The 20,709-nt window shown below is 46.5% G+C and overlaps 1 protein-coding gene and 1 long non-coding RNA gene across 4 annotated transcripts in view; one reads left to right on the top strand and one right to left on the bottom strand.

Moving 5' to 3' along the window:
- TNS2 (tensin 2) overlaps positions 1-20,709 on the top strand; it is a 274,519-nt gene that overhangs the window by 57,048 nt on the left and 196,762 nt on the right. For all 3 annotated transcript variants that reach the window (XM_033936279.1, XM_033936280.1, XM_033936278.1), the window contains exons 2-3: positions 6,710-6,815; positions 11,410-11,447. In XM_033936279.1, the coding sequence (XP_033792170.1) occupies positions 6,710-6,815; positions 11,410-11,447 (144 nt within the window). The remainder of the gene's footprint in view (positions 1-6,709; positions 6,816-11,409; positions 11,448-20,709) is intronic.
- On the bottom strand, positions 13,134-16,864 carry LOC117356699. Its single transcript, XR_004538697.1, has 3 exons — positions 16,822-16,864; positions 14,335-14,431; positions 13,134-13,367 (listed from the first exon to the last, which is right to left on the bottom strand). It is a non-coding gene; the product is annotated as an uncharacterized LOC117356699 (long non-coding RNA).

Here is a 20,709-nt window from a genome sequence, read left to right as displayed (position 1 = left end):
GATCGCTGCTTTTTTAACACATTTATCAATGATCTAGAGATGGATATAACTATTGATAGCTATTGAGATAATTAAATTTGCTGATGACGCAAAGTTGTTCAAAGTTGTTACATCACAAGAGGATTGTAAAAAATTGCAAGAGGACCTTGTGAGACTGGGAGAATGGGCATCAAAATGGCAGATGGCCTTCAATAAAAACCTGCCAATACAAAAGATTCCTAAACAAAACGCTAGCCTTCCAAGCAAGTCAACAAAACAACTGGCTAGGCAACTTCATCAAACTAATTAAAACAAACCTGTTCAACCGATTTGTAACCAAGAACCCTTAAACCTTCTACTGCACTCCTTTTCACATCTTCTTGTTTCCCCACATTGTGACTTTATGTAACCAAAATCCTCACTGTTATTTTTTTTTCTTCTTCGCTGTACCCAAATTCTCCATTGTTATTTTCCTTTGCTGACTGTCCAGCTCTTCTTGTTGTAAACCGCCTCGAACTACTATGGCTTTGGTGGTATATAAAAATAAAATTATTATTTTATTATTAATGTGAGTAAGTGCAAAGTGATCCATGTGGGAAAGAGGAACCCGAACTTTAGCTACGTGATGCAAGGTTCTGTGTTAGGAGTCACTGCCCAGGAAAAAGATCTAGGTGTCATTGTTGAGGATACTCGTATGTTAAAACCCTCTGTTCAATGTGCAGCGGTGGCGGCTAAGAAAGCAAATAGATTGTTAGGAATTATCATGAAAGGAATGAAAAACAAAGATTAAAAAATATTATAATGTCCTAGTATTGCTCTATAGTACAGCCACATCTCGAATACTGTGTGCAATCCTGATCACCTTATCTCAAAAAAAGATATAGCAGAATTAGAAAAGTTATGGAGGATTCCGGAACTTGAAGGCAACTGAAATGGCTGTGTAGCTCCCATCCCCAGAAATTGGATAGTTCTAAGTCTAATAGATGCTGGCACTGTCATCTCGAGGTAGGTTTCCCTTCAAGCTGTATCAGCTGGTCGGGTGGTCTGATACCCTTTGCGAACCTCCAATATAAACTCATTAAATTGTGGGTTTATTACTCTATGAACTCTTGGACTGTCTGTTGTAAAATCTTAACGAATTATTAGGAATAATTGTGTACAAAAATCTCGAGGTAGGGACATTGGATCATTTACTGTTCTATTGTCCATTGCTACTTAAATTTTGGAGATCCATTTGGGATCAAGTGAATAAATGATTGGAAAATCCAGTGGCATTGACGTACGATACCATGCTATTTGGCACGTTAATGAGGGTCAAAAGCCAAATATCGTCCCATAATAATAAACTTCTCTGTATTATGACAGGGGTTGCCATACAGCTTATTTTGAGGAATTAGAAAAACTGGGATCGGTTAAATTATACTTTGTGGTGGGAATCTTTATGCCACATTTTTAAAATGGAGTGTATGATGGCCATACAACAGGGACATTATAAGAAATTTATGGATGTTTGGGAGCCATTGACAGAATTCTGTAAGGAGCGATTGTTGATTTTGCCCTTTGATCATACACGTCCAGGGAGGGGGGTGGGGAGTTACTTTTAATTAGAGTGCAATTGTTGGATATGTATAAAGGGGGGGATGATATATGTATTGTCATAAATATAATTTGATAGAATTTAAGGGCTCCTTTTACTAAGGTGCGCTAGCGTTTTTAGCGCGCACACAAAATTACCGCATGCTAAACCGCACAGTACGCTTCTAGAATAACGCCAGCTCAATGCTGACGTTAAGGTCTAGTGCGTACGGCAATTTGGCGCACGCTATTCTGCGTGTTAAGGCCCTAACGCACCTTAGTAAAAAGAGCCCTAAGTTTTGTTAAAGTATAAAATGTCTGTAAAATATGTTGCACTTATTTTTGGCTTTAAAATGAATAAAGATATATATATATATATATATATATATATTTTTTTTTTTAAGAAAAGGTATGGAGAAGGGCAAACGAAAATGGTAAAAGGGATAGGCTGTTTTCCTTATGAGGAAAAGCTAAAGCAGCTAGGGCTCTTCAGCTTGGAGAAGAGACGGCTCAAGGGTAATATGATAGAGGTCTATACTGAGTGGATTGGAAAGGGTAGATGTGAATCACTTGTTTACTCTTTCCAAAAATATTAGGACTAGGGGGAATGCGATGAAGCTACTAAGTAGTAAATTTAAAACAAACCAGAGAAAATATTTCTTCACACAACGTGTAATTAAACTCTGGAATTCATTGCCGGAGAATGTGGTGAAATCAGCTAGCTTAGTGGGGTTTGGATAAATTCCTAAAAGGGAAGTCCATAGGCCATTATTGAGATGACTTTGGGGAAATCCACTGCTTATTCCTAGGATAAGCAGCATAAAATCTGTTTTACTACTTGGGATCTGGCTAGGTAGTTGGGACCTGGATTGTCTACTGTTGGAAATAGGATACTGGGCTTGATGGACCTTTGGTCGGTTCTAGTATGGCAATTCTTATATTCTTACGTAAGGCAATCAAACCATTGTGACATCAGTGATGAGTCTGGCTCTTAGGCTTTAGTGGAATGAGGCATTATGACAACACAATCTCAGCTCTGGAATGTTGCTATTCTTTGGGTTTCTTCCTGGTACTTGGGGCCTGGGTTGGCCACTGTTGGAAACAGGATACTGGGCTTGATGGACCTTCGGTCTGTCCCAGATGGCATTTCTTATGCTCTTATGTAAGGTTTGCTTAGGTTGCCTAGTAATTATTAATTATGGCTACCAGCACCAGATATCCTCAGCCACTGTGGCACTGTATGGAGAACTAGGTTCAAAATAATGCGCCTGGTTTTCAAGATGATTTGAGTCAAGGAAACTGGCTATTTGAAATCTATTCTTTCAGCATATGAGCCAGTTCATGCACTTGAGTCCTGCTTGGCTTGCCTTGCTGATGGCATTGCATCTGAATTGGACCCGTAACAGGTCCTTTTCGTGTATGGGGTTGATGTTTGGAATGTTTATTTCGCGATGCATTCTCTATTATTTAATTTCTCTCTTTTTAATTTCTCTTCTATTTAATTTCTCTCTTTTATAAACATTTCATATATTTTATCCCCATCCAACTTGTTTTTTTTCCCCAACCCTTCTTTCTCCTTTTTCTACCTACAATGTAACTTTACCCATCCATTCCCTCTATCCTCACTGTTAAGTCCGTCTTGTTAATGTCTTTAATGTTCACTATATATTATTTAAATTACTAAATAATTCTTCAATTGTTCTTATTCTTATCTGTCTTTTTTAAATCTAATGTAAACCGTCCAGATATTTGCTTGATGGTCGGTATATTAAAATCTAATAAACTTGAAACTTGAAACGATCTCTGACTGCAGCTTCATCTGGAAACTCAGATTTTACACATCTGCAAACGGGTGAAAGTTTTATATTTTGTTCAGGCTCCAAGCCTGATTGGGTCTGAATTTTATTTGCATTCAACCCTGTATTATTGTTTTTTATTATTTTGGATTTAGCTCACACCTTTCTCAGTAGCTCAGGGTGAGGTACAATCAGGCACACTAGGTATTTCCTGACTCCAGAGCGCTTACAATCGATGTATGTACTGGTTGATATTCAAAGCGATTTAAGCGGGCAAAAGAAGCTCCCGCCCTCTTAAATTGCCTGGGGCCAACCGACTGTGGGTATTCAGTAGCATTTAACTAGGCAGTGCTGCTGAATATCAGCTGTGACTGGCCAAAAAATTGGGGAGGAGCCGGCAGTTACATAGGTGCTGGCAATGTTCAATGCCAGGATGCACATAGCTAAGTGCACGAAATTAGTATAGCTTGTGTAGATTCCATACCCCTTCATATAATGACTTCAGAAAACTGTTTGCTTTGTCACTGCAGTTACAGACAGAACATTCTAGTCCCTGCTCCGGAAAGGGAATTGGGGACTTGTATACCGCCTTTTTGGTGGCTTTGGCATTCAAAGCTGACATTCAAAGCGGTGGGCACTGGAGGATTAAGTGTCTTGCCCGGGGTCACATGGAGCAGCACTGGGATTTGATTTCACAACCTGCCAATAGGTGGTACATTCAGATGTTATGATCCAATAGAATCCAACTACAAGCTTTTGGAGGGCATTCTATAACTTCCAGAAGAACCATGTCTTTCCTCTTCTAGAGGGAGTCCAGCTAAGAAGGATGTAGAGAAGCAGAGCCATAGCTCCTTGCTCAAGGGACTAGGGAGGAGAAGGAAAAGTAAAAATACAGGGCTGCTGGTCTTTGAGCCAGCTGTCTCCTGGAGCCATAAGGAACTGGGTCAAGTTTTACCCGCCTGCACTGAACTGTTCAGAAATCAGTTTGTTTTACTGCTGTCCCTCTGAGACACCCTAAGACAGAAGATCTGGTCATGAAGACACTGGATTCCAAATCTTAGAGAAGAGTAAACATTAAAGGGGGAGAGTTTGGCGCAGTGGCTAGGGCTACAGCCTCAGCACCCTGAGGTTGTGGGTTCAAACCCACACTGCTCCTTGTGACCCTGGGCAAGTCACTCAATCCCCCCATTGCTCCAGGTACATTAGATTGATTGTGAGCCTGCCAGGACAGATAGGGAAAAATGCTCAAGTACCGGAATAAATTCATGTAAACCATTCTGAGCTCCCCTGGGAGAATAGTATTGAAAACTGAATAAATAAATAAGATGCTGACTATTGTAAATTCCAATCAGGAAAGGAATTGAAGGCTGAAAGCAGTGGAATCCAGTGAGTGCTGCTAACTTTCTACAAGTGTCGGGGATAATTCATCCACTCGGTGGGGGGTGGGGGGGTATTATCCTTGACCTATTCACAAGACAAGTTTATAGAACTTATAAATGCCATTGAGATACAGTAAAAGAACAGTAACCCTGTCACTACTTAACAAAAAGTAATGTTAGAGGCTCCATAATCCTCTAAAATGACCATATCATTCAAGCTGAGAAGAAAGGGCTACTGTATGTCTAATAGAAACTTTAATATACCATGAGGAGCGAGGACTGGTATTCTTATCATCTCCGCTGTTGCTAAACACATGAAAGTGGGAAGTGAGAGAAGCTACATTAAAGAGACCTTTCAGTGTTTCTTCAATGAAATGTTATGATCAATGTTTCAACTAATGTACTCTAATCCTATAGACTAGTTGCCTTGTACTTTTCATTTTTCTTATATGCCACATATTTGCTAAATATTGGAGTGCTAATTAAAGAGATTTTTAGAAATTTATTTTAAAGCCTGCATGGTTTACGAGTGACCCTTTTTTTGCCTAATATTGTTTTAACTCTCTTACTATCCGTTATAGTGAGCTCACTAACTAGACACTAGAGGGAAAACAAATCTTTTGTTTTGAGCTAATTTAGAAGGAAAAGGAGCAAATTTGGCCATAAATACTACAAATTATGTGCCCTCTCTTCTCTAGGGTAAACCTCAGCTCCAACAAACAAGAGATGCACTATATACGGATAGAAATCCACACCATGCAGATATTTGAAGGGGTCAGCATGGGGGTATGATTTGAGGACGCTAAAATTCTACACACGTATTACCCATTTTACAAAGGGAATATACTATTTTTTGTGTGGGGGGGGGGGGGGAGGCGGGAATCTCCATTGTGTTGTACATCAGCTCAAAGGCATGCCTAGAATTTTCAAAAGGGCTCATTTCGGCCAGAGCTTTTCATAAAGGATTAAAGGATTACATTCTCTTTTAATCCCCTTGATTTATTTTCACATCCAAAATAAAGAAAAATAAAAGTTGCCACCTCGCTACATAATTGGTTGCACTATACATGTCTAGGTTTGTAAAATTGGGCACTTGCACGTGGAAGAAGCATCATTTATGTAAATTTCTATACTGTCTAATTCCTAGACGATTTAAAGAATATCCACATACATAACGCCTAAAAACAATACAATAAAGAGGCCAATCATCAACATTTAAGTTCTTAGTAAATCCTCAATCAGGACAAATCAGACCCCATAAAAAAAAGCATTAACAAACAATTGCATTTTGAGTTTTCTGAAAGATCCTCTATCAGCACATTTTCTTAACTGCCCTACCAGTTAAGAAAATGTAGAACTTGCAAAATTACTGTTTCCACGTGGAAGCTGCTGGTTCATGGCACTTGTTTGTTTTGCACATGAAGACATTATTTGTCAAATGGTTTCTCCTCTGTTTGCATGGAAGTACACGCGCATTCTTGCGTGCCCTTATAGGTGCTTTACAAAAGGTTCCAAGTTCGGCAAAGCTTTTTGTAAAATATCACCAGAGTTGAGCACCTCCTGGCGTGGACATTAGAATTCCTATTGGAGAATGACACGGGGACAAATTTGTCCCCGTCCCCGCAGGAATTCAATTTCCCCGTCCTGTCCCCGTGAGTTTTTTTGTCGCTATCCCTGTCCCATTCCTGTAAGCTCTGCCTTAACCGTGCAAGCCTCGAACACTTAGGATTTTAAAGTGTTTGAGGCTTGTGCAGATGAGGACGGAGCTTGCAGAAATGGGGCAGGGACAGGAAAAGAATTTGCAGGAATGGGCCGGAGAAATGAGTTCCTGAAGGGACGGGGAAAAATTTGCCCCCAATGTCATTCTCTAATAGGCCTCTTTAGGTTTTTATGATGGACCCAATTATGGGCAGTTCTGTGGACTAGGGGAAAATATATAAAATACCAAATAATGGCGGCTACTTTTCTTGTTTTGTGTAGGCTGAGAAGGTGGCACCTCACAGCTTCAAGGAGAAAGTGATCAAGAAGAAAAAGCCCTGTGCAGGCTGTAAGGAACCAGTGGAGACTCAAGGAATGGTCTGCAAAGGTAAGTGTGCAACTCTTTTTTCCAGTTCTATTCCATCTGTAAATCCTGGTGAGGCCCATCCCAGAAATCCTGACCAAGGTTTCTTTATGCTTCCTATCCAATCCTTGGTTTTATATACTAATTCATCCCTTCAATAGAGCTCGACTTGGTTAACCAAAAATAATTATAGAACATGAAAGGAGTATTAAATTATAAACCTCACCCTTTATGATCATTAATTTAAAGTAGAAGAATCTGTTAGGAATTTCTGAAACAAATAGGTTTTCAGCACTTTCCAAAAAGTTGATAAGAAAGGAAGAAGTCTAGTTTAGTTTAATGTTCCTTCCCAGGTTTTGGGGATGGCACGATTAAGGGCTAGATTCACTAAGACAACCGATTAACTTCCGACCACTTAGCAACACCTTTGTGACCCGATTTCCCTCCGACCCAATTTACTAACCTCTGTCCCGATCATTCTCCGATTCACACATGCAAATGAAGGGGAACGGCATTCAAATGCAGGTAGGCAGCAATTCACTAAAAAAAAAAAAAAAAAAAAATGAGGGACACCGACTGGGCTGACCGATCAAAAATAAGCTGAGGACCAGTTGCTCAGGTCCTTTCCGACTGCCCTGCCTTCTGCCGCCCTGCTTTTCTGCCCCAATCTCCTGCTCTCAGCCCCGATTTCTTGCTCTCGCCCTGAATCTCTCCAGCTCTCGCCCCAAATCTCTCCTGCTGCCCTGCTCTTGCCCTGAATCTTTCCTGCCACCCTGACTCTCCTGCCCTTCCCCATAGTGCAAGCCCGTGGTTTTAACCCGTGGGTTTAAAGCATGTTAAAACCACGGGCTTGCAAAGAAAAAAAAAAAGTAGGTTTCCTGCTCTGCGCATGCGTCGGGATCGCTGTAGAGTGATCTGGGCAGTCGGTTGGGGGCGTGATTCTGATCGCCCTCATTTGCATGAGGGCAATTCATGAATCAGCCCCCCAGATACGGATTAGATCGGATCACTCACGGATCGGATCCGATCCGTGCCCTTAGTGAATCTAGCCCTAAGTTAGTTGGCAGGAGTCAGAGGCACTAGAGAATGTGTTTAGTTCAAATCTGGCACCCAGGTCCTGGATTCTGAAAAACACCTGGATGCTACACTTACTACACCATCATGGGATGCTCTTCATGTGGGCAACCCAGCCAAGATTCTGAGGAGGTACAATAACCAAATGGCAGCTAAATGACTAATTAGCGAGAGGTTTAGTCAGCTAACTGATGAATTAATTAGCAGGATGTGTAATCCTGTTGCTTTGCTAATGGTTGTTATAGAATCATGTTTCCAATGGAGTCGGGTCATGAAAGCTCACAGCAGAGACTCTGTGCTGGGAACTGTGCCAGAACGCTGAGAAGCAGCACTATTGCAGGAATATTCCACCCTTTCTGTGAAGTCGGTGTCCTGTGTGTAGGTTTTTCAGTTAACATTTATGCTGAATTCCTGTAATGTGCTCAGTTTTTTGGGGTTTTTTGTTTTTTTTTTAAATGAAATGTGGATGACGCATACATAGAAATAAATGAACGAATGCCCTTTGGTGGCAGACACACTGTCTGCAACATTCCAGCTGTTTCATGAGGATTAAATGTGCTCTGGTGGTAGTTACTTTAGACAGCAGGCCCATGAATGGCTTTCTGTTCTTAATTTCTGCAGAATGATAAAGCTTGTATACAATCCCATCCATATCTCTGCTCTCTTGACTTTAGCTCATATGGGCAGATTGAAGAAAATGCTTCCATTTTTTCAATCATATCATTCTCCTCTTCCCTTTTTCCCAACTTTTTTGTTTTTATTGTAACCTACCCATCCCTTTATGAGACTATAGAGATGTGCTGGCAAACCCCCTGATTTAAAGACTTCTGTGACTTTTCCACCCTGGCTTCCTTTGTTTAGTGGTGGAGGAGGGGTGGAAGGAGATGGAGCCTATATTTAGAAGGCCGACAGAGCCAGGACCCTTCTGAACTTCCTGTCCAGAAAAGCCAGAGAGGTGCTTCCTGTTTGGTACTGCTGCGCCATCTGTTTTGGTGTCTTTACTGCTCTTTGCTGATTCCAGGAGTGTTTGGGCTACCGTTAGCCATCTCTTTTGCCAGGTTTGCTTAATTCAACCAAAAAATTGACCCTTAGAATCCACAGATGCGATGAAAATCCAAAACAAACAGACCGTGGAGACTGATGTAGCTGATGTAGCAGTTTACCTGAATTTATAAGAACAAAAGAATGCCCAGCACAGACCATGCATGTTTCGACCTAAATATCTTCCTCAGGGGTCCAATTGTGGATTCTTCAAAGGTTTGTAGGTATGAAAACTATGCTCGCTAGCGGCAGCGCAAGAGGACACTTTTTCCCGCGCTCGGGCATAGTTTTCATAAAGTTCTGGATATTCTTTTGTTCTTATAAATTCTAATAAAGTCTACATCAGTCTTCACAGTCTGTTTGTTTTAGGTTTGCTGAATTCTTCATATCCGTTCCTTAGTCTGGTCTCCTTATCCAAGAATTGCTATCTGGCTCCAACATTATATGGAACAAACTGATCCATTTCTGGCCTTACCCCAGGGCATGTGTGGATTTGTGGTTCTGCACACACCTTTGATTTTTTTAAGAAAACTAGAAGATTAATGTGTTCCCCCATGACTTAGAACAGCGGTCTCAAACACACGACCCGCGGGCCACATGTGGCTCTCCAAGTTTTATTTGCAGCCCGCGGTCTGGACTGGATCATTCCCTTGGAGTAGCAGCGGGTCTGGCCAGTTCATTCCGTTCAAAGCCGTGGGTTGGCGGCTCCTTGCGCTATCCACTCCTGCATCGGAAGCCTCTCTGACATCACAACATCAGAGAGGCTTCAGACGCAGGCGCGGATCTCGCAAGGAGCTGCCACCCGCGGCTTTGAATGGAATGACCGGCCAGACACGCTGCTGCTCCAGTGGTGTACCAAGGGGGGGGGGGGGCGGTCCGCACAGCTGGTCACCCTCCACTGTTCTTCCTAGAGTGCGGCTCGTGGCTCGTCTAGAGCAGGGGTGCCCAACTGCTTCCCTTCCCTTCTCACCGCTGCCATCGGGGAACAGGCCGGCACCATGCTCTTTGATTTCCCTGCTTCTCTCGCCGCCCGACCTCAATTTTGACGTCGAGAGGATGTTCTGGCTAGCCAATCGCTGCCTGGCTGCCTGGAACGTCCTTTCCGACGTTAGAATTGACGTCAGGCGGCGAGAGTTGGACGGCCCCGTGGAGATCTTGGCTTGTTCCCGATGGCGGCGGCAGCAGCAGCCTATTCCCCGGCGGCGGTGGCATGGGGGAAGGCAGGAAGGAAGAAAGAAAGAAGGGAGGGGCAGGGAGCCAGAAGGAAAAAAAAAAAGAAGGGGGGGGACAGGGAGCCAGAAGGAAAAAAGAAAGAAGGGGGGGGACAAGGAGCCAGAAACAAAGCAAAAAATGGGACAAGGAATCAGAGAAAGACAGACACAGAAAAAGAAAGAAAAAGTTGGGGGAGGGAATGAGGTCTGGAGGAGAGGAAGCATACAGGAGGCTGAAAGAAGAGAAGAAATATTGGATGCACAGTCAGAAGAATAAAGTGCAACCAGAGACTGATGAAATTACCAAACAAAGGTAGGAAAATGATTTTATTTTCAATTTAGTGATTGAAATGTGCCAGTTTTGAGAAAGAAAAGATATTAAACTTTAAATGTGAGTGCTGCAAAAAAAAATAGAGTACTTGGAGAGCCGCAGGAAAAATAGTTAATGTCTTATTAAAGAAATGACAATTTTGCATAAGGTAAAACTGTTAAAGGAAAGTTTTATAAACTATAAAGAGTTTAACCTCATGCAAAATTGTCATTTCTTTAATAAGACATTAACTATTTTTTCTGCGGCCCTCCAAGTATCTACAAATCCAAAATGTGGCCCCGCAAAGGGTTTGAGTTTGAGACCACTGACTTAGAACCATTTGGCAACCTCATGGCTTATCCCTCACTATTAAGGTTTGGAGGTGATGACTTGGTACAAACCCCTAGTGATCTCTGTCTTTAGGTGCTAATTAGAGAATGACATGGGGGACAAATGTTTCCCCGTCCAGTCCCCGCGAGTTTTATTGCTGTCCCTGCCCCTGCCCCTGCCCCATTCCTGTAAGCTCTGCCTTGACTGCACAAGCCTCGAACACTTATGATTTTAAAGTGTTTGAGGATTGTGCAGATGAGGACAGAGTTTGCAGGGATGGAGCAGGGACAGGAAAATAACTCACTGGGACAGGATGGGAAAATAGTTCCCGTGGGGAAAAATTTGTCCCCATGTCATTCTCTAGTGCTAATGTCATAAACGCCTTTTCATAGTAAAGCAGAAACCCTAGTTACAGCAGCAGTGCAGCAGAAGCCTTCGCAGCTTATGAGAGCAGGAGGGATCCATGCACATTGGCGCCGACATTTCATAATGATTGGGGAGCCAAACACAATGCAAACTCCCCCTCTGGGGACACAATGAAGGAGTTGCTCAATATTGGGAGTGCTCAGCTATCCACAGCAATGGTTTTCATAAAGTGGGCAAAATGCATGAGTTGAAAATAATCATCGTTTTTTTAATTTTTTTTTTCCAGTTTGCAAGGTCACAAGCCACAAGAAATGTGAAGCCAAGGTAATAGAAAGACTCAGGGGGGCGAAGGGGGAGGGGGAGAATGGGATTGGAATATCAATGTCCTCTTTACAGGGAATTCCCACGTTACAGAGAACACTGAGCACATTCTTTCTCTATCAGTGGGTTTTATGTAGGGAAAAAGGTGCACTAGGGAATGGTAGAGTACTTTTTGCAAACATTTGTGTACATCACTGAGGCAGTCTGTGCCCTTTGGCAGCCCTAGATTTTATAACAGCGGGATCTGGATAGCCCCTACTGTCTTCACCCCAACCACCCCGTCCCCTTAACCTAAACCAAATAACTGAAACCACACACCATCTTGGAATATAGCCGCAGCTCAGTTTATTAATAAAATATCAACAAATTTATTTGTATAAATTAACATCTTTAACCCAGTAACTTCATATAACAAAATCTGCCAGCTCCTCCCGAGCTACCCGGTGTGACCATCAATAAATGGCCCCCAACCCTGCCATAAACAGCAAGAGTCTAAGGGGGGTGGCATGACCTCATGCCCCTTTAACCAGGTCAATATCCCCCAAGACCGGCTCCCCGCCGGCCCTCCGCTCATCGCCGGATGAGCCCCAGCACCCAGTAGCTCGGGAGATCCGCCTTCCCAAGCCACTAAGGCCACTGAAAGAGGGTGGGTGGGCGGGAAAAAAGCCGCCCTGGAGGACCAGAAAAAACCCTCAGTCCTCCAGGGTCCCGGCTTTTAAGACCTCCTCCGCAGCCACCCCCACTACCTCCTCCAATCACGCATCGTTTTCCTCGCGCGCTCCTAGCAACCCCCTAACCTTGCTCTCTCTCCTCCCCCTAACCCCCCCCCCCCCCCCGACTCGAAGGCGACACGGGGCTCCCAGCCCCGTGTTATCATTCGCCCTTCGAGACGGGCTCTCGGGCTACTCTTAACAGCGGGATCTGGATAGCCCCTACTGTCTTCACCCCAACCACCCCGTCCCCTTAACCTAAACCAAATAACTGAAACCACACACCATCTTGGAATATAGCCGCAGCTCAGTTTATTAATAAAATATCAACAAATTTATTTGTATAAATTAACATCTTTAACCCAGTAACTTCATATAACAAAATCTGCCAGCTCCTCCCGAGCTACCCGGTGTGACCATCAATAAATGGCCCCCAACCCTGCCATAAACAGCAAGAGTCTAAGGGGGGTGGCATGACCTCATGCCCCTTTAACCAGGTCAATATCCCCCAAGACCGGCTCCCCGCCGGCCCTCCGCTCATCGCCGGATGAGCCCCAGCACCCAGTAGCTCGGGAGATCCGCCACAGGACTGTATTCATACAGGCCCCCCCCCCCCGCCCAGGGAGCTGCGACTTTCACCGCGTGGCCAGCACTCTTTCACAGCCCGATGCAAAGTCATCTAGCAGGAGATCCCAACCTACTGCAGACAAATGAACCCCATCACTATGAAATAACCCAGCACACGAAACATCCACCCAGTCATGCAACAACTGTAATCCACCCTGACCCATAACCCATTTTCCAACCTGTCTATTAAGCTTCGCCAACCCACGAGTCCAGCGACGTGACGCCAAACAACGAGGGCGCGGTACAATATCCGACCACACTAACAACACACTAGGGAACCAATCTAAAACCACCCTTAAATCATCCTTAATAATGTTAATCAAATCCTTCCCTGAACATGAATCAACATCATTTCCCCCTAAATGAATAAGCAAAATGTCAGGATGACGAGGTCGAGATCGCAGACGTTCCATCAACAGCAGCAGCTGACTCCAGCGCATCCCACGTTGTCCCCACCAGGAAACACGGAGGCCCTGAGAACCCAGCCCGAGATGGCGACCACCAGGGCGAATCAACGCACGCTCAGCCGCCCAGTGAACATAAGAGTGACCAACGATCCACAAGGAGTAACGACTGCCGCTGGAATCTGCAATAAAAACAACAAGAACTATTCACAACAGTACAATGATCATGCCATCACCCCCTCCAGTCACCGAGCTCCCCTCCTACCGGCCGACAGCGACCCCGAACCCCCCCGACGAATATAACCCCTAAAAGCATCTGAAACCCAACGCCCTAAACGCTGGATACCCTCCCCTGACATGCCTGCAATGCTTGCACTCGTAGCCGCTCCAATTCGAAAGGAATGAGTCCCGTAGGAAGTCGGGTTCTCACCACAGCTCCTCAAAGCCAAACGCAAAACCGCCTGAAATTGATAGCGCGTAAGAGGGGAGCCATTGGCATGGACAAACAAAACGGCGCCACCTTCCGGCCGCACCGCAAGATAAGACCGCAAGCAAGTAACGGGACAAGAACGACAGCCCGATACTGTATGTAAAACCACCCAATGTCCAACCGCACACTGATCCGTCTTAGAACTGACAATGCGAAGCCGCACGGTCGTTCCCTGAAAGCTGACATGTGATACCAAAAGCCCGCGAAGACCTAATCGGGACAAGGGACTAACCAACAACTCACTAACCCGCAGGGCACCAAAAAAGGATGTGGCAAAAGCAGCCCTAAACAATCTGTCCTCATAGGGCGAACAGGTAACAACCGTCAAAGCGTCAAGCAACCTCAGAAGAAGCTCGTGGGTGATAGGTAAACGGGAATCAGGGAGAGTAGGGTGAACGCGATTCATAGCTCGCAGCAGATGCTGAACCATAAATCCAGACACCGGGCAAGCCCACCCTAAAGCCCTACAAAAGAAGGAAAATCCCGCTAAACGTCCCCGGACAACTCCACGAGACACCTGATCCCGAAAGGACGACAACACAAAATCAGCCAACAAGGATTCGGCCACGTCCCCCGGGCACCATCCCCGAGCAGCCAAAAAAGCCGCCACCGTTCGAAACCCCATATTGTAATGCGACCATGTGGAAGCAGCTACTGACAAGCGGAGCATCTCCCAGATTCCTTCCTGACCAGGTTCCATAAATGAGCTGGCATCGGCAAACCCTCTGCTCGAGCTTCTGGCGCCAACCGACGAAACTGCAAAAAATTAAAACGAGACAGGGCGTCAGCAATACCATTTTGGAAACCCGGAACATGACGCGCCCGCAGATACAAATTTAAACGCAAGCAGCGCAGCACTAACTCCCGCATCAAAGAATTTACCGCCAAACAACGCGCAGCCTGTCTATTCACTACCTCCACAACTCCTAAGTTGTCGCACCAGAACACCACACGCCGATTGCGGAAAACATCTGCCCACAATTCACACGCCACCACGAGAGGGAACAATTCCAATAAGGTAATGTTTTTTGTAATACCAGCAGCTGCCCACTCCTCTGGCCATCGCTCAGCACACCAAGCTCCACCGCAGAATAACCCAAAACCTACCCCACCTGCCGCATCAGAATACAGCTCCAGATCCTTACTGGTGACCTCAGGCAACTGCATCGGAAGCGTCCCATTAAAATCGCGCAGAAAAAGGGCCCACATACGGAGATCCGAACGCACCCCTCCCGACAGCCGCAGAAAATGCCCACGATCCCGTACGCCAGAAGTAGCTGCCGCCAAACGACGAGAAAAAGGCCGGCCCATAGGCAACACTCGACATGCAAAGTTAAGGGAACCCAACAAGGATTGAACCACCTGCAATGTTGATTTAGGGGCCGATAGCACATGCTCGATACGCGCGAGCAAGTGCTGTACCTTCTCCGCAGGAAGCCGAGTAACCATCGCCTCTGCATCCAATTCAATCCCTAAAAACACTAGGGAAGAAACCGGTCCTTCAGACTTATCTAAAGCTAAAGGAACACCGAAAGTCGTTGCCATCTCCTCGAAAGTCCTTTTTAAACGCTCGCAATCATTACTCAAACCTGCTCCAACAAACAAAAAATCATCAAGGTAATGGACAACCGAAGATAAACCCACCTGCTGTACCAACACCCAATGCAGAAAAGTGCTGAACTTTTCAAAGTACGCACAAGAGATCGAGCAACCCATCGGCAAACAGCGATCGTAAAAATAAGAACCCTCAAAACGAAAACCTAACAAAGGAAAAGACTGTGGATGAATAGGCAACAACCGGAAAGCAGATTCAATATCCACCTTCGCCAAAAGAGCTCCCCGCCCGGCCGCGACTATGTGCCGTAATGCACTATCCAAGGAAGCATAACGAACCGAACAAAGATCACGCGGAATGCCTTCATTAACCGAACTCCCTAAGGGTCGGGACAAATTGTGGATGAGACGAAACTGGCCCGACACCTTTTTAGGAATGACCGCCAACGGAGATATAATCATCCGCGAAAAAGGAGGCTCCCGAAATGGCCCAGCCACGCGACCCAAGCGCAATTCCGCTAACAATTTCTCCCGAACGACCTCGCGTAACTGTGAAACAGAAGATGCATTTTGAACTTTCCCTCCGACCAAGGACCCATGAAAAGGAATAACAAAACCAAACGTAAAACCTGATTCTAAAAAGACCGCCGTCTCCCTAGGACGATACCTCCCAAGCCAAGGGAGCAGAGCCGCAACCCGTATGGGCGTCGGCAACGCCTGCCTACCATTACTTCCCAACAGGTCCGGCTGGGAGGACACTCCGCTTAGGACACTTAAGGGCCGAATGGGACTGACTGCAGACGGAACAGGCATGCCGAAACTTACAGTCAGAAAAGGGGCAGGTGGACTTGTTAAATTTCCAACACACATCGGAACTCGGCGTTGCCCCTCCCCCGCCGCTCCCGCGAAAGGGCCGCCCACCGCCAACAGCACCCACGCCCGCCCTACCCAGTGGCCCCGCCAGAGGTTTGGAAGACATATGAGTAAGCCACAGGTTCACGTCCTGTGTGCCCCAGGACATAAACTTGTTTTCCTCCATTTTGTCCCGAAACGCCTCATCATAATTCAACCAAGCCCACCCTCCAAACCGCTGATAAGCATCGAGTACGGTGTCTGCATAAGACAACACTAACCCATACTCCTGCGGGTTGGCGCGCCCCCAAACGCTTGCCAGTCTCAAGAAGGCCCTCATCCAATTAATAATAGACCGCGCAACTGGAAAAGATTTGACCTCTTTACGATCCCGTTTAGATTTTTTATGACCCCGCCTCTGAGCCCTGCCTTCCATAAGGCGAAATATATCCAGACAGGACCGTCTGCGAATTTTCCGACGCAACACCCTAGGCACCTTCTCCCACAACTCGGTAAGAGCCACTAACGCAGGCGCGCCCCGCACACGTCCCGCAGAAACGCCACCCTCACCGCCCGCTGAAGCCTCAGACCTGCCCGCCCGCCCGGCGGAGGATGACGACGAAGCCGACGAATCGGACGAAGAAGACCCCGACGACGAGGACGACGATTCCCGGCGCTGACGCTTACCTACCTACCGCGCGACTTCCCACCAAGAGCAACCTGCACAGGCGCCACATTACCTTGAGTAGAAGACGAGCCAAGATCTCCACTTCGAACTGCTGAGACGCCGCTGGCAGCAGTCCCTGCCGCTGAAACAGGACCAGAAGTCGAAGCCGAGACGCCGTGAACAGCAACCCCAGGAACAGTGGATGAGAGTAGAGTAGGACCTGTAGCGCCACCGCCAGCAGCCACGACTCCCCCGAGCGCCGGACTGCGCTCCGAACCGGAACCTCCAGGCCGCTCTGCCACTCCAACTCCGCCGACATCCGACGCTCCCACTTCTCGACCTCCAGGGAAAAAGGAAGGCATCTGTGGAGACCAAGTAAAAAGAGAGGCAGGACCAGGCAAAACTCCTCCCGTCATACCCAAAGGAACACCCCAACCAGATCCATAAGTGCCCGCGGGCATAAAGCCCAGGGATAGCGGACCAGGACTCCCACCCCAGTGAGAAGCAGAAGGACCCACTCCACCAACCGAAGAGCCCTGCCCCCAACCCGGGGAACCCCATCCCGGACCCCAGCTCCCCGGAAAGACCCCAGACCATGCGCCAGAGGGCCCCCCTACCGGAACTGACCCGAAACCCATGCATTCCACCCCCCTACCAAAACCAACCACTCCTGGAGACCCCCCAGTCTGCAACCCACTCAAAACCGGAGGCAACCCAGTAGCGGTCTCAACCCGCAGATGACCTGACCCCACCCCAGCACTAGGGAGATCAGCAGGCAGAACCTCAGCAGTCTCAGACCCACCCCCACTCACCATCCGCGGCAAGACAGAAACAGGACTGGTAGCAACCGGTAAAGCGACCGTTGCAGACGCCCCGCCCACGCACGAGGTAACTGAGCTACGGCCGGCCGAAACAGCTTGAAGAGAGCTGCTCGACGCACCCGACTTGCGCCCTGCCTTAACCGACGACCCAGAAACCGCGGACCTGCTCCCCAGGGCCCCCCTGACTCCTGCCCCCCCAAGCGCCGACAATGCAGCCACTTTAGAGCGACGCGCCGGACGTAACACCGCTGGCTCACGACCCACCTGCTCCTCCGTCTCCTCCGCAAAAGAGTCACCCGCAAGCAGCGAAATCTCGCCAGCCGCCGCCTCCTCACCCCCACACGACACGCCATCCGACTCCATCCCGACAAACCGCCAAAATGACCGCAACAACGTCTCTGAAGCAAAAAAGCCGCCCTGGAGGACCAGAAAAAACCCTCAGTCCTCCAGGGTCCCGGCTTTTAAGACCTCCTCCGCAGCCACCCCCACTACCTCCTCCAATCGCGCATCGTTTTCCTCGCGCGCTCCTAGCAACCCCCTAACCTTGCTCTCTCTCCTCCCCCTAACCCCCCCCCCCCCCCCGACTCGAAGGCGACACGGGGCTTCCAGCCCCGTGTTATCATTCGCCCTTCGAGACGGGCTCTCGGGCTACTCTTTATTACTATTATTTTTTTATTCCATTTTTATCTTTCAAAGATTATTTTAAAATTTTGTGTTTTGTGCATTGTTTAGCTAAAGCTTTAGATCCTAACACATCCAATTTGTAATACACTATATCTGTTTCCCATTCCCTCTCTAGCCCCCCTACCCTCTCTACCTATTCATCCCTTTGTATTTCCCTTTATGAGTTGCAAATATTGATCCACCCTGTATCCTGTGTGTCTGTCATAATTAGATTGTAAACTCTTTTGAGCAGGTACTGTCTCATGCATGTTTAATGTACAATTCTACGTACATCTGGTAGCGCTATAGAAATAATAGTAGTAGTAAAGCTTTGGAGTGATGATCACTGAGCTTCTATCAGTACGAATATAGTTCTAGTAAGAGCTGATCTCTGTAGAGTGACCCATGTCTTATCAACTCTTTAGATCTTTAGCAATGGAAGAGATTTGAGAGACAGCCCCTGGATTCTATATATGGCACCCAGACTTGAACACCGATCCGAGACATGTGCCCAACTGGATTGGCTAAATATTGCCTATAATTGGAGTGCTAATTGGCACCAATTTTAATCTGCATGCAAATCTCGCTGTGAGCTCTTCTATAACAATGTGTGCTCAAATCCTATAGTGTGCAACCCAAGAGGGGTGTGTGGCCATGGCAGGTCAGTGGTATAGATTAGAATACTGGGAATGTAGACTCAAATTGGGTGTCAGGAATTAAATCTGGTTTCCAGCAAGTGTTAACTCCTGGTGCCCACATGGGGCCACTGAAAGCAGTCAATGCTGTTCTAATGGGTTCTCATCTAGGAGTGCTAGTTTGTTTTCAGTGCCATTTGCTGAATCTAGCTCTGATTGTGTAGGTGATTAAAGGTGACACACAGATCTGGTGGGTGAAACTTTAAACTTGGGTGCCTTATTTATTTATGCACTTTTCTGTACTGTTCTCCCAGAAGAGCTCAGAACAGTTTACGTGAATTTATTCAGGTACTCAAGCATTACCCCTGTCTGTTCTGGCGGGCTCACAATCTATCTAATGTACTTGGGGGGGGAGGGTATTAAGTGACTTGCCCAGGGTCACATGGAACAGTGTGGGTTTGAACCCACAAACTCAGGGTACTAAGGGTGTAGCTTTAACCACTATGCCAAAATGTCCCCTAATATGTAAGGCAGAGTCACCCCTTACTGTTCTGGGAACCGCATAGCCAGTTGGATTTTCAGGATACCCACATTGGATATGGATGAAAGAACTTTTTACATATTGGGCTTCCACTGTATGTAAATATATTCCTTGCATATTCATTGTGCCTGTTTTTAAAAACCTCACTTGCTGTGGTGTCCTTGGGACAGGTTGGGAAAATCCAATTCTGGACAGTATCTCCCCCCCACCACTGGATATTTAAACTGATCACAGCCCTTAAACTTATACCCACCATTGAGTCCTACCCAGATACTGATGGGATGTGAATTAGCCACTGGAAGTAATTTTATATAAAGTATTTTAGGTCATGAGCCAATTTGGGCTAGATTCACAAAGTAAATCGACTGTGTACTGATCGATTTGTGACCCCTTGACTATCAAATTTCCATCTGGCCTGATTCACTTACCTCTCCTGCGACCATGCATGCAAATGAGGTGAAACGCATGCAAAGTAGGCTGGAATGCGATTCACAACACCAAATTTCTGATCCAACTGGGCTGGCCAATCACCTGAAGAAGTGACTGCTGGGGACCAGTCGAAAATGTCTTTCCGACTGGAAGCCCTGCTCTCTGCCCTGCAATCTCTCCTGACTGCTCACGCCGAATGCTGCTCTGCTCTGCCTCGATCTTCCCCGAATCTCTCCTGCCGCATCGCCATTCTGCCCTTCCCTGAAGCTCTCCTGCCGCATTGCCATTCTCCTGCCCTTCTCCGCCCAGCAAGCCCGTGGTTTTAACCCGCGGGTTTAAAGTGGGTTAAACCATGGGCTCGCAGGGCTAAAAACTAACAAAAAAAGTTTTCAAGTTAAAAAAAAAAAGGTTGCGTCTCAGACGGGCATGCGGTCTGCACGTGCGTGGGGATCGCTATAGAGCGGTCAGATGGGGTCATTATAGAGCAGGCAGATGGGGGCGTTTCTCCAATCGCCCCCATCTACATATTTTTTGTTCCTGAATTCATCAGACCTGCCCGGATCGGACCCCGATCGGGCAGATTAGTGAATCCCAGCCTCTGTATGTATGCTTGAGGGGTGGCAAAGTAAGTTGCATTTATTAATATTGTGGTTTCACACAGCCTGCCAGGTGCTCTTGGCTGGGTTTGGCACTGAACATCAAGTCTTTCCCAAGAACCTGAAGTAGGATATTCAGAGATATCAACAAAGGTAGTTTAAGTAGCGCAGCCTTTTGTGGTTGACGGACAGTGGGTTTGTTAACGCCTAGTGTGTTGAGATGTTCCAGGCTGGTCTGTTGCTGCAAGGGTGCCTATTATTTTTTTATATTAACCA

This window comes from Geotrypetes seraphini, chromosome 3 (assembly GCF_902459505.1).
Source record: "Geotrypetes seraphini chromosome 3, aGeoSer1.1, whole genome shotgun sequence".
Lineage (NCBI taxonomy): Eukaryota > Metazoa > Chordata > Amphibia > Gymnophiona > Dermophiidae > Geotrypetes > Geotrypetes seraphini.
Note: the sequence above shows the minus strand (reverse complement) of the source record. Positions and strands in the feature narration are given on the sequence as shown.